Here is a 12,541-nt window from a genome sequence, read left to right as displayed (position 1 = left end):
GCCGCACGCGTGATGTGTGGGACATAATGGTGGATAGGTAGGGAACACACTTTAGCTCTGTAAGAGTCGCTCATCAACTGTTGATTAATACCCAGTTGCAGTCTTGGACTCTTCGATCCCGCTGCTTCGACGGCTGCCCGCGTAGACTGGACGACGCCCTGGACGGCAACAAAATGCCTAATATCAAAATATTCAGCGGTAGCTCACATCCGGACCTGTCTCAGAAAATAGCAGATCGCCTGGGTCTCGAGCTGGGCAAGGTTGTTACGAAGAAATTTAGCAACCAAGAAACATGGTGAGTTGCTATCTGTCGTAGCCGCTTTTGTGAAGCTTGTAATCGGAGGTGTGTCTGGTGAGCGAATGTTGTTGTCTAGCGACATGTATTTAATTAGAAACGTGGTGTCACGATGAAATTGCCGCGCAGTGTCTTCAGGAACTTGTAGTCCGTGCATGGCTGGGAACTCATGCTAACTTACAATCCCTCTGCTAATTCGTACCAACAGATCCACATAAACTGCTTCAATAAACTGAAATCATAATGTCCTGTTAAGTATCATATTGAAACTGTCATTTTCTGACTCAGCGTCTTTCTGGTTCCCGTTTCCAGCTTAACCCTTGTGCAGATCAAGCAACTCGTAGACACAAGCCATTGTTTACTCTGTCTCATCTTTCTCCTGCCTGCCATGGTGTGTTAGCTCTATGACACTAAGTGCTGTTTGTCTTGTCACCCCTGTCCCCTGGTAGCGTGGAGATAGGAGAGAGTGTTCGTGGGGAAGATGTCTACATCGTGCAGAGTGGCTGTGGTGAGATCAATGACAATTTGATGGAGCTGCTGATCATGATCAACGCCTGCAAGATTGCTTCGGCCTCCAGAGTCACAGCTGTTATCCCCTGCTTTCCCTATGCCCGGCAAGACAAGAAGGACAAGGTGGGGGTGAGGGATATCTGTCTAATTACTTCTGTCATGCTATTTGCCATCCAGCATCATGACAAGAAGCCTGCAGCCATGTCGATCAACAAAGACTCGACAATGCATATTTGCTCTCTTTTTTTTGTTTGTTTTCCTTTCCCTCGATCTGCATGCTTTGCTGAATCAACGGCCGTTGCAATCTCATTTTTCCCTGTGTAGCTATTTGCCTGTTATTTACCCTCATCCCAACATATTAATCATATTGCATGAAAGGAATGTTTTGCATGTTTAACAATGAAATAATCTAAACCTTTATTAATCTGCAGAACCGGGAGATCTTTTGATGTAGTGATGCATGTCTGTTACATAACAACAAGTGCAGTGTTTTGTTTTGTATTGTATTAACAGATATTAACAGAAAATATTGAGGTTTAGAGTCAAAAAGATTGTAATATTTGGCGTTTATAATTTTACTGAGTTGTCAAGCTCTCAGTTAAGTGTTATTTTTAGAAACGAGCCATGCTTGCCAGTTTGCCTATTCCATGTGACTGAGGGGATCTATTTTCATTGCAGAGCCGTGCTCCTATCTCTGCCAAGCTGGTGGCCAACATGTTGTCAGTTTCGGGCGCTGACCACATTATCACAATGGACTTGCACGCCTCACAGATACAGGTGAGCAACACAAAAGCAGACCTAAACAGAAGTGCATCTCACTTGCCATCCTTCCTTTAATCAGGCCTGTGGTTAATATTTTTGGTTTGTATTCTAAACCAATTTGTGCCTGATTTTGGGGAACTTATATTAGAAATCTGACTCTCCTGGCCTTACATTTACATACATGTCAACAAAGAGAGAAATGAGCCTTCTGGTCTTTCAAGGAGGTAGCATATGTTCATCTCCTATCACCTGTTTACCTTTATTATCTCTCTCCAGGGATTCTTTGACATCCCAGTTGATAACCTGTACGCAGAGCCAGCTGTGCTGAAATGGATTAAAGAGAACATCCCTGAATGGAAAAACTGTATCATTGTCTCACCTGACGCAGGAGGAGCCAAGAGGTATGCCAGGGCCACTTACCATAGCTTTTCTACCCTTGAGCATAGCTTACCCTCATCATATCTCCTCTAAAGTTTACTTTAGATTACTTTTTTGTTGACTTTACTTATCCAGGGTAGGGATCTAATTGGATGCGTACAGTTACAGTTTTATACACTTCGACATGCACAACAGCTCTAACTCATGGACATTATACTTTCCCTTTGCAGGGTCACCTCAATAGCAGACAGACTGAATGTGGATTTTGCCCTTATTCACAAGGAGAGGAAAAAAGCAAACGAGGTAGACCGCATGGTTCTCGTCGGAGATGTGACAGACCGGGTCGCCATCCTAGTGGATGATATGGCTGACACGTGTGGCACAATCTGCCATGCTGCCGACAAGTAAGCCCCTTTATTTACCTTTTGTGGTAAATAAATTTGGAACTTAACAGCATAACAAAAGATTTGACTAACATCCAGTGATGTTGAGATCAGTAATGCATTGTACTGTTTCTCCCCCTTAGACTAATTTCTGCTGGTGCCACCAAGGTGTATGCCATCCTAACCCATGGCATCTTCTCTGGCCCTGCTATCTCACGCATCAACAATGCCTGCTTTGAAGCCGTGGTGGTCACCAATACAATTCCTCAGGAGGAGAAGATGAAACATTGTCCCAAAATACAGGTCAGGATACAGCATTTACTTTGGTGAAGCTGGTCATTTTGATCTCTTGTCTATGTCAAAAAACAATGTAATTATATAAAGTTACTGTCTGCAGAATGTGTGAAATAAACATTCAAATCCTCGCTTTGAAGAGCCAGTATTCATGGGAGGTTGTTTTTGTTTTTTTACTCAATAGAAGACATACATAAAGTCATGAATGTTCTTCCAGTAAAATAATCATCCAGTCTTGTCTACCTGATGTCTCATCTTTTCTGCCTCCAGGTTATTGACATCTCCATGATCCTTGCAGAGGCCATCCGTAGAACTCACAACGGCGAGTCTGTGTCGTACCTGTTCAGCCATGTCCCCTTGTAACAAATGGCGTTTACCATCAACTTGTGTGCTGTTACACCAAATAAGAGAAGAGGGAATCCCCCAGCCCAAACACTACCATTAGCAAAGATGTTCAGCCAACTAACCATGGGGAAAAAAAAGGAATGAACTGTCATGTCTGTTACTAATGCTGACCCCACTCACTTGAGTTCCTTCCCCCTTTGAGCAGCGTCCCTTCATTTCTGGGGCACCCAAGCAATGGCAAGCTACCAGTTTAGGCCAGCGTATTTATTGTACATGGATAAATAAGACTTTATCCACTGTGAACTTTGTCCCCCTTTCATACCATTTAGATAAAGTGGCTCCCCTAACCATTTCACCTCTCCAGGAGTCATTTCAGTCTGTTGTCAAAGAGCTTGTATAAAAATATCCCTGTTGAGGAGAAGCATCTGGCACATAAAGCTGTTACAGTGCTTTGCTTTTTTTTTTTTTTTTTGCTATGAACGAATGTAGTTTTTCCTGTTGCTCATGTAACTCCTCTGCTGTTTGAAAGAATAAAATGAAGTGAATGTGTATTGAACTAGTTTACAGTGCCACCGAAGCTCCACTCAACCAAGAGTGCCTCAACAGTCTGAAATGAAAAGACTTTTTCCTCCAGTCCCCCACGTCCTCTTTCACTTTATTTTCTCACTGAATGAAGAGCGTTCATGTGTCTTATCAGGCTGTAGAAAATGTTTTGGGATGTTTCTTTCAACTCTTGAGGTGCCCTCATTGAGTGGGGTTTGCTCAGTGTCCAGGTTCTATGTTGAAGATCTTTCTATAGAGAAGCTGTTGGGTTTTTAGCTTGGGGTCTCTGCAGGCTGGAGCTTCCTTCAGAAATATTCACCTGCTTTTTTTTTTTTTTTTTTTTTTTAAATGTCCGGAGGAAGGATTTGTCATTAATGTGCATATTCCAAACCTTTGTGTTTACTTTTTCAGTAGGTTGAATGCACCAGTTATCTTAGGATGCATTCTAAATAAAGTTGAATATGTGTAAAATCTTAAATGGCATTTGTTTTATTTATTGACTATGTTTGTAACTTTTTAAATGTATTTAGAAAATTATTGAAAAGTACTACTATTAGGGAGACTGAATTCATGTTCTCTGAATTTTGTTCAGGAAATTCGGTGGGTGTTGCATACATCCCACAGTTAAAAATACACGGTGGTGTGTATTTATAGACCTTTTACAGACTCAGTATGTAAGTGAGCACCAGATTGAAGTTCTGGGTAGTATGGAGAAGGGAGTGGAACAACATTTAGACTTCCATTTTGGCCGATATTTAAGACAATAAAACCAAACAGCTGACTTGAAAAGCAAAGAAAGTGAAATTCAAATAACTAGAACTATCTTTATCGTTTCTGTTTTTGTGCTCATGACCTTTAGTATTTCTGAAATCCCGCCAGCGGACCTGATTACAATGTAAATAAAGTTTTCTTTTAATCAGCCAGTGATTATTTACAGTATTCTGCATAAAACAGCAGGTGTGTTTTCATTTTGGACATGTCCTTGCTCCGAAGAAAGAAAAGACCTTGATTGATGGGCGAAGCCACCAGTCCCCGACCAACATGACGTCGCCCGTCTTGACCGGTCTAGACCAATAGCTATTGTAGGAGAGGCGGGCCAAGCCGTGTCATTAATCTGCTGAGAAACGCTCGCGGTACACGGGAACCGTGTGGTCGCGGTAAATGGTTATGATCAGACAGTAATATTTTCTCTTTCGGATAGAAACGCGTGGACGTGTTGCTACTGCAGCTGGACGAATTACCAGAAATTAGTACTGTCATGTGCAGTGTTGGAGAATAAATTGGCCATCATTCTGCCTTCAATTTTCATTTCTGAGCGGAGGAAAAACAAAGTAGACTCTGCGCCTGTCTCCATTTTTTTCTACCTGACATCTGCATCCGGAGTAAGTAAATGTTCATGATCGCAAACTCGTTATTTAAGTGTAATTTCTTTTGTTGTGATATTACAAGGTATGAACTTTCTCACTTCTTGAATTTCAGTTTCATTCTAACTGTCCTGGATTCGTGCTATATTAGGCATGAAATTAGTTCTGATTTCATTTCTGCCTAGCTCAAATATGACAGGAAGTCCTGACCACAAAGTAGATGAAGGGGACCAGAGGCACTCAGTGGTTCGTTTACAGAGCTACTTGCATGGAGGGACCTCCAGCTTGCTGTCCACTATCCCCACTCTCATCGTGTTCCCTGTCTACAAGACCATTTTCCGTCAACAAATCCACAACACTCAAATTCACCAGACAGTTGGACAGCTCTACAAAGAGGGACCTGTAAAGCTCTTCAGGGGCGTGGCCCCACCATTACTGATGAAGACTCTGACTGGAACGCTGCTGTTTGGCCTGCAGGACACCCTCCTCTGCCAACTGTCCATGTCATCCCACACTGTCATCTCCCCCTCTGCCCTGCCTGCTCTGGCTGGGTTTGGTGCGGGTATGGTAGAAGCTGTGGTGTTTACCCCCTTTGAACGCATTCAAAATGTGTTGCAGAATGGCCAGAACGACCGTCATCTACCCACCCTGAAGAGTGTCCTGGTCAATCTGAAGGCGAAGAGGTTGGCCTTGGGGTATTACAGAGGCTTTCTGCCCATCACAGCCCGCAATGCTGTAGGTAGCTGCCTCTACTTTGGGCTGAAGGGGCCCATAAATGATGTCGTGGCGGGATATGGGCTCTCTCAGGTGGCCTCCTCCTTTGTCTCAGGGACACTGACCTCCATGGCAATCAGCTTGGCTCTGTATCCACTCTCTGTGTTAGTGGCAAACATGCAGGCAAAGGTGGGAGGAGAGGTGGACGGGGTCATGGCTTGTTGGAGGATGCTGTGGAAATCACGGAAGCAGAGCGTGGTTCTGCTATACCGAGGAGGTTCCCTTGTTATTTTGAGATCATGCATCACATGGGGATTCACTACTGCTGTCTATGACAAACAGCAGAAAGGTTCAAGCTGAAGAGTCACAGAGGAAATACCTGCTGGATATCAAACTGCCCGGCCGAAAATTGAATTGTTTTTAATATTAATATATTAATCACTCTAGAATGTTCTCTTGACAATTTCCCCAGACCCCACCTCTCCTATTCATGCAGGTGCTTCAACCAGTCAGCAGTAATCCAAAAGATCCATCATCTAATTCAAGCCAAGAAACACTGTCAATTTTGAGTTTCTGTGTGCACAAGTAAGGTGAAAGCACCACCATCAGGACCGTGAGCCCTGGTCTCTCAGGTGGTGGGCAAGTTAACTATGACCTAAAGTTGTTTGTGTACTAGAAATATAAATATGGTGCTACAGAATCACAGTTGCCTTGTATTTTCATTATTTTAAAGAGAAACTTCACATGTAACTCTGTTTACTCTGTTCACATGTAAGTCTGTTTACCTGTCATGGGAAGTACTTTTGAGGAGCCTTTTCTTTCATCATTTTCTCAGGCATTTCTGCTCATATTGACATAGTATAAAATAGAAATGACAGAGAATTAAAGGAAAGAGAAAGGGGATGACACCCAACATCCCTAGCCTGGAGTTTCCTGTCAGGTGATGCTGTCATTTATTATCTCAACTTAGGCTTGAAGACCACAATTTTATGACAGAAAACCTGCATTCCAAATTGTGGGCAAGGCTCTTGCTGATTATTTACCAGATAAGGTCTAAAAAATTGGTTGGGAGAAGTAGGATCCATCCTTTTTAGGGCTGGCACCATACAAGGGACTAAAGGTCATGGTATTATTGTAACTTGAAAGTGAAATAATGTGACTTCCCCTTTAGGTACATGAAGGAGATCAATAAGTGTTGAAGCTGTGTATTCAAAATGTGTCATTTTCAGTGTCATAAAGCTATTACATATGAATTAAAGGAGTGTAACAAATAAGTCATGACTCAGCAACTCAGGGATCAGCACTGTTGACTCACAGCAAGAAAGTCCCTGGACAAGAATCTGTCTGCCAGCTGGGGCTATTCTGTGTGAAGTGATTCCTATGCCCACGTGGGTGTCCCCAGACATGAAGGTTAGGTTGACTGGATAGCACTGTGACACTGCCTCTTACAGAGTGTGGGGCACACTCCTTCCACTCTGCAAACACAGAGCAAACCAATGAATGAATAATTATAAATGTTTTATTATTTACACTATCTGTGAACATATCTCAGTTTGACTGTGAAACAAAAATGTCCACTGCCTCTCTGTAATCTCATCATTTGTGTTTTTTAATTTTTTGCAAAGTGCATTAATAAACTAATGCTATGCATCATGCACTGAAATTGTTTCTATTGTGTTTTTGCTGTTCACATACTTTTCTAACGGATTTTTGTCAACTACTGTCATATCGTAACCAGTCCACTAGATGGTACTGCGTTAAAAAATAAAAACAAAACCGTCCATATCAGCTACAATGGGAGCTCAGTGCGCTGATCAGTAAGCACAGTGGCTGTTGCAGGTATAGGGAGGGACAGATGATTTCGGTGATTACAACATCTTCGACAAGAATGGACAACAATGCCCAAGGAGCAGCCCCTGGGATGTCAGGCAGCGAGCGTGGCCAATTGAAACTCTTCCTGTGAGCTTTGGGAGCCAATGATAGACAGAGCACCGGTGTCCATGTTGGCGTGCAGAAGGGCGTGTTGTCTCTATTTAAACCGTGGGCTTTGCACGGATTATACAGACGCATATTACCTGTAGAGGACATTCTCACTGCGCAGCCCCGCACCAGGTAAATTTAATTTAGTTTCTGTTTATTATTCATTCAGAAAGACAAAATCACTGCATGTCAATGTAGTGCAAACATCATAATTAATTTTAAGACATTTGTTTTCTGTCTACCAAAGGCGTATAGGTGTTATGCAACATTTCTGGTATAGGCCATGCAGCCATGCCAATACAGTTTCTGTCTTGCTGATTCCTCCGTTATACTGAGGGGTGTGTAGGTATAAGTACCTGGTGGAGCCGCATTCCTCTGCACGCAACCTGCCTCACAGTGTGCGGGACTTGTTCCATTACTTAACGGTGCTTTTTCAAGCAAAGCTGTCCTGCACAGGCCTGTGACGAGCATCTTTCCCTTTCACATCCTGACTTTGATGCGGAATTTAAAACGCACATCCATGCATGCTGTGCATGAGGGTGCAATCGGTGTGGACAGCATGATAACTACACTAGGCGCTGCCCTGAAGTCAATCTACCACGTTATATTTTTCTAACACTGCAGTGTTACAAGCTGAAAAAAAAAACTGGACAGAAAACGTTTATCGTTTAGCTTTAGTCTTGTTTTGTGGAAAAAAGGTTTTGACCTTATCAGATCAGAAGTTTGAATAACATTTTCCAGTTATGTTCACTTCCTTGTTGTTGTTGTTTTTTTTTTCTTCAGGTTTGGCCAACCTGTGTATTTAATATTTACCTGACCTCTCACATAAATGCAAATCAATGTACATGTGTAACGTGTTTTTTTTTTTTCATGTGGTCTATTTTGTAATAATGGTCTGAGTATCTGTAAATAATAGTACAGTGTAAGGTGACACCATGTTAGAGCATTGTAAAGCAGGAACATGCTGTTTCTTGTGACTGGGTTACATAATTCCAGAGTTCAGTCTTTGTTTTAACTGAGGTGGGGTGTGACTTGTGTACCTGTATGGGCATGTACTGCAGACAACATCTTGAGTGGTGGAATCCTAATGCTGTCTTGTGCATTCTTTTAACGTTTGCCCATCTTAACAGTCAAAATCCGTGTTTTGATTTAATTAATCATTTCTCTCTGTCTCTTTTGTCTGTTAGAACTTTTTCAAAAATGGGCGACAGCAACCCAGTCAATCAGGAGGTCGAGCAGTTCAACAAGCAAAAACTAAGGAAGACTGACACACAAGAAAAGAACCATATGCCAACCAAGGAGGGTAGGTGTTAAATAAAGAGAAAGGAAGTGGGCTCTTAACAAAAATCTTTCTCATCCACCCCCTATCCAGGTTTCACCTTTTCCTTAGCTCCTTGTTCTACGTGGTCAGCTCCTCCCTGTCTGTCATAATGAACGACAACTGCAAACATTGCATTACTGATTAACTACAGACACACACCCTGCTACCTGAGAGCTCCTCCTTGTTCCATCCATGTCCAGAAGAAACACATAACCGCACCCCCTTCTATTTCTTAGAACTTCTCTGTCTGTTCTTAGTGATGCAAAGGGAGCTTCATGCTGACCAGCTTGTGGGAAGAAAAATTCAAATTGTTGTCACTTGACAGAGCAATGTGTAATAAGACCTAGGTCATATACTGTGCGGTTTTAAAAAAAATCCCACTGACATGAAGGAGCATTTAAGGTAAAGTGTGGCAAAACCACTCATCCTTTCCCTCCAGAGGCTGAGAGGCTCCCTGCCGACTGACTCTTGCTCTTTCTCAGTCTGAGTGCAGCCCCAACTGGTATGTCAGTGGGAAAGCACACTCAGGATTAGCGTGCACACAGGTGACACTGCTTATGCATGTAGGCTTTTTTTTTTTAATGAGTCCTTTACTGTTGGGTTATCTTTTATCAAGAGAGCTGTGTTGCAATGGGAGATGGAACCTGTGATGGATGCTGCTTTAGCACAGTACAGCTCTTTCACTGTCCAATTTGTACCTGAATTGCAAGTAATAAAGTGAGATTTTGAAACTTTTGGAAGAAGAAGTGGCACATTGGTCCTCCGAAAATGGGAAGTTAAAGTTCTTTAGTGATAAAATACACCCTTTTTTGCTGCAGCCTCACTTTGGTCTCATACAACCAATAGTTATATTGACTAATGTTCTTTGACTCTTCTCTTTTCAAGCTACGTTTTCATGCTGTGTTTTAGTATTTAGCATCATCTTGTAAATAGCATAGTTACATAGACTCACTTTAACTTGTTTTTTTCAACATTTCAGAGTCATTTCAAATGTGATTTTAGCTCTCGTGCCACGCCCTGACTCATTCCACATTTCATTTAATGACTTCATGTTCATTTCTGCAGAAATCATAGTTTTATTTGATTTTAGACAGATTTTGAAGTTAAGTTTACTGAGCACTGTACAGAAACGTGAAAACCAATTCTATAAAGCCTTCTGCGGCTCTGAAGGGAGTAGTCTAAATCTGAAGAATTACCCTGGTGATGACATACTGATGTTATCAGCATTATCTCTGTTTGGACTTGAAGTTTATGAACAGAGTCTGGAGTTTAAAAGGTGTGGCAGGCATTAGTCTGATAAAAGATGCCACTGAGTTACTGAATGGGAAATGTAGGATCCCACATTTTTTGAGCTATCCCCATAAAAAGACACTTAAATTGAAGATATCTCTGTAGCTTTGATTTTTAAAAATTATTCTTAATGCATCTCTTCCAGGTTCCACCACTTTGTAGAAGTGCACTGCTAAATCACTAGAGTGTCTCTTTAATTATTTGCACTCCAGTCAGTACACACCTGATAATTTAGAGAGAAACTGAGAGAGGGAGACACTTGACCGCTGACTAGAAGTTCTGGCAGCTTATTAGTAACAGAGCTAAACTCAAGAGTGGAACCATCTGTCGCACCAGCTGCTGCATAGAAAAAAAAAAATCTCACCCACCATCTAAAATATTTGACACTGATGCTTTAGATTATAATTGTTCTGTGCTGTGTGCATTAGAGTTGTGGTTTAAAATTGATTAAAGTAGGATGGTAATGTTTAAACAGAATGCTATATCAGTTTTTCTTGTCCTGACAACAGGACAACAGTGAGTTTTTTTTATCTCCAGACTGATCTCGTCATTTCCGTCTCTGTCTTGTTATCACACAGAAATTGAAGAGGAGAAGAAAGCCATGAAAGAGGCGAAGTAACCAAAGCACATCTGCCATGATTCCTCTCCTTTGCTCCTGCCCTGTTACCTGCTCTTCCACCAATAAGGAATCCTGTCCACCATATCCTCCTCTGTTTTCCATGCTTCCATATTTGATTAGAAATGGTGTTTGGGTTGATGCCGTGGGGAAAGATCTGTCTGTAGTCCCAAGTAAATCAATTAAATGGATGTATTTCATTGTGCTTCTTTCCATGCAATTTAAAAAGGGCTGAGTAGAGAAAGATAAAAATTTAATAGGGTTTAGGTTTAAAAAAAAAAGGAGAAAATCATGAATAATTGTATCAGTGAGAATCCATCAGAGAGAATCCATCAGAGATGGAGAACTGCGTTGTAAACAATACCATAAGTATGCCTGTAAATGGTGCCATTCAGGAAATGTTCTGAAAATAACACATAAGATGATATTTTTGTTTTAATAAAAATCAATGTGTCAAAAATGTTTTGCTTGAGTTGTGTATTTTTGTCAGTCTTGCTAAACCATCTTGTTTTGTACATTTTTTTCGCTCATTACTACAACATTTGAACAGATTATATTATGACAAGATTGTCTGAACGCTCACTGAACACTCAGTTTCCTACACAGACCTCAGGCTGGGTGTAGCTTTGCTGCTCTGTAAGTTAGGGCAGTCTTAGAACATTAGAGGGTCTGAGATTAACTGACAATTTAGTAGTGTCAATCATCTGTACATCTCTTTAATTGCATTAGTGTATTATTTTCAGTCTTATGCCAGAAATATTGCAACATAAAATTGATGTGTAGAAAAGACAATGTAAGAAATGAGAATGAGTCATAATAAAAAGTCTGATTTATATAACTTACATATTTTAAATATCAGAAGTCGAAGTTTGAGTGAGAATTTATTCTCTTCCTATACAGTACAAAATTATGCTCTTTGAGTGCTCTGATATGCACCAGAATCAAAACAGGTATGAAAGTGATCTTAAATCAAAGTTTTTGCATCCAGATATTCTAGTTTATGAGCATGCGTATTCCGTTTGCCTTGGCTGCTCATAAACTCATGTATCTGAATTCATTTTCAAACGGCTGAATGCACCTTACTCCCCTACTGAAAGCCTCCTCCGCTTGATTTACAACAGGTTTAAGCCTGCTGAAGAAAAGGGAGTGGATTAGCTGCAGGTGTTGCACATTCCATCTTGCCAACATGAAATGTAGTTTCTGTGGGAAAAGTGAGTTTTTATGTCTGAATTTAGTTTCCACATGTTGGGCCTTCAGATTCACTGGAACAGCCTTCAAATTTACTGGAACAGCCACGTCTGCATAAATTCTGTCTTTACAGTACTAATGTGCTTTAGATCGTATTGAAGAAGGAAAGGAAAAATGCATCTCACGGATCAGCGACTGAGCATGTTTTTTTCCTCAGACTGTCTTGATTGCTCAAGGTAATGCATTCTGTGTTTTTCCACCACGAGCCTGTTGAAACATGCTCATAGAGCAACATGCAAGCACTTGAAAGTAAAGACACTATATCTTCAAACTGTCTTTGGTTGAAATTTATTTACCAAAATTGTGATGTTATGTAGATTTAGAGTTCCTCTTCAGATATAACGAAGTCTTACTTTTCAAGGAAACCATAGTTTTCATGAATCTGCAAAAAAGTTATGGTATGCATGTTCTTTTCTTTTCCACTGATCTCTTGCCTGATCTCAGGCTTGTCTGCACACTATGACAATAGGGATTGGTACAGAAGAAGAGAAGGTTCAA

The 12,541-nt window shown here is 41.1% G+C and overlaps 3 protein-coding genes across 6 annotated transcripts; all 3 read left to right on the top strand.

Moving 5' to 3' along the window:
- Nucleotides 1–8: 8 nt before the first annotated feature.
- prps1b (phosphoribosyl pyrophosphate synthetase 1B) lies at nt 9–3,988 on the top strand. Of its 2 annotated transcripts, none has more exons than XM_041047973.1 (7): nt 9–295; nt 745–934; nt 1,484–1,582; nt 1,844–1,968; nt 2,176–2,349; nt 2,472–2,631; nt 2,893–3,988. In XM_041047973.1, exons 1-7 carry the CDS (start codon nt 174–176, stop codon nt 2,983–2,985), a joined length of 963 nt encoding a protein of 320 aa, XP_040903907.1. In that variant the 5' UTR covers nt 9–173; the 3' UTR covers nt 2,986–3,988. The 2 variants fall into 2 exon arrangements, with proteins under 2 accessions (XP_040903907.1, XP_040903908.1); XM_041047974.1 differs by having other exon boundaries at nt 11–295; nt 745–928.
- A 654-nt stretch (nt 3,989–4,642) lies between these two features.
- Nucleotides 4,643–7,245, top strand: LOC121188298 (solute carrier family 25 member 53-like). 3 transcript variants are annotated; one of them, XM_041047976.1, is made up of 2 exons: nt 4,643–4,892; nt 5,060–7,245. In XM_041047976.1, the coding sequence occupies exon 2, from the start codon at nt 5,067–5,069 to the stop codon at nt 5,946–5,948; it is 882 nt and encodes a 293-aa protein (XP_040903910.1). In that variant the 5' UTR covers nt 4,643–4,892; nt 5,060–5,066; the 3' UTR covers nt 5,949–7,245. The 3 variants fall into 3 exon arrangements, with proteins under 3 accessions (XP_040903910.1, XP_040903911.1, XP_040903909.1); XM_041047977.1 differs by having other exon boundaries at nt 5,038–7,245; XM_041047975.1 differs by having other exon boundaries at nt 4,990–7,245.
- A 298-nt stretch (nt 7,246–7,543) lies between these two features.
- On the top strand, nt 7,544–11,123 carry tmsb1 (thymosin beta 1). Its single transcript, XM_041047978.1, has 3 exons — nt 7,544–7,700; nt 8,756–8,871; nt 10,758–11,123. The coding sequence occupies exons 2-3, from the start codon at nt 8,769–8,771 to the stop codon at nt 10,796–10,798; spliced, it is 144 nt and encodes a 47-aa protein (XP_040903912.1). The 5' UTR covers nt 7,544–7,700; nt 8,756–8,768; the 3' UTR covers nt 10,799–11,123.
- The last annotated feature ends 1,418 nt before the right edge of the window (nt 11,124–12,541 follow it).

The sequence above is a fragment of the Toxotes jaculatrix genome, chromosome 10, assembly GCF_017976425.1.
Source record: "Toxotes jaculatrix isolate fToxJac2 chromosome 10, fToxJac2.pri, whole genome shotgun sequence".
In the NCBI taxonomy this organism is placed as follows: domain Eukaryota; kingdom Metazoa; phylum Chordata; class Actinopteri; family Toxotidae; genus Toxotes; species Toxotes jaculatrix.
Note: the sequence above shows the minus strand (reverse complement) of the source record. Positions and strands in the feature narration are given on the sequence as shown.

Coding starts and splice junctions, on each gene's coding strand:
- tmsb1 (XM_041047978.1), top strand. CDS start 8,769: ATGGGCGACAGCAACCCAGTCAATCAGGAGGTCGAGCAGTTCAACAAG. Junction 8,872..10,757: donor CCATATGCCAACCAAGGAGG/GTAGGTGTTAAA, acceptor GTTATCACACAG/AAATTGAAGAGGAGAAGAAA.
- LOC121188298 (XM_041047975.1), top strand. CDS start 5,028: ATGAAATTAGTTCTGATTTCATTTCTGCCTAGCTCAAATATGACAGGA.
- prps1b (XM_041047973.1), top strand. CDS start 174: ATGCCTAATATCAAAATATTCAGCGGTAGCTCACATCCGGACCTGTCT. Junction 1,583..1,843: donor TGCACGCCTCACAGATACAG/GTGAGCAACACA, acceptor ATCTCTCTCCAG/GGATTCTTTGACATCCCAGT. Junction 2,350..2,471: donor ATCTGCCATGCTGCCGACAA/GTAAGCCCCTTT, acceptor TCTCCCCCTTAG/ACTAATTTCTGCTGGTGCCA.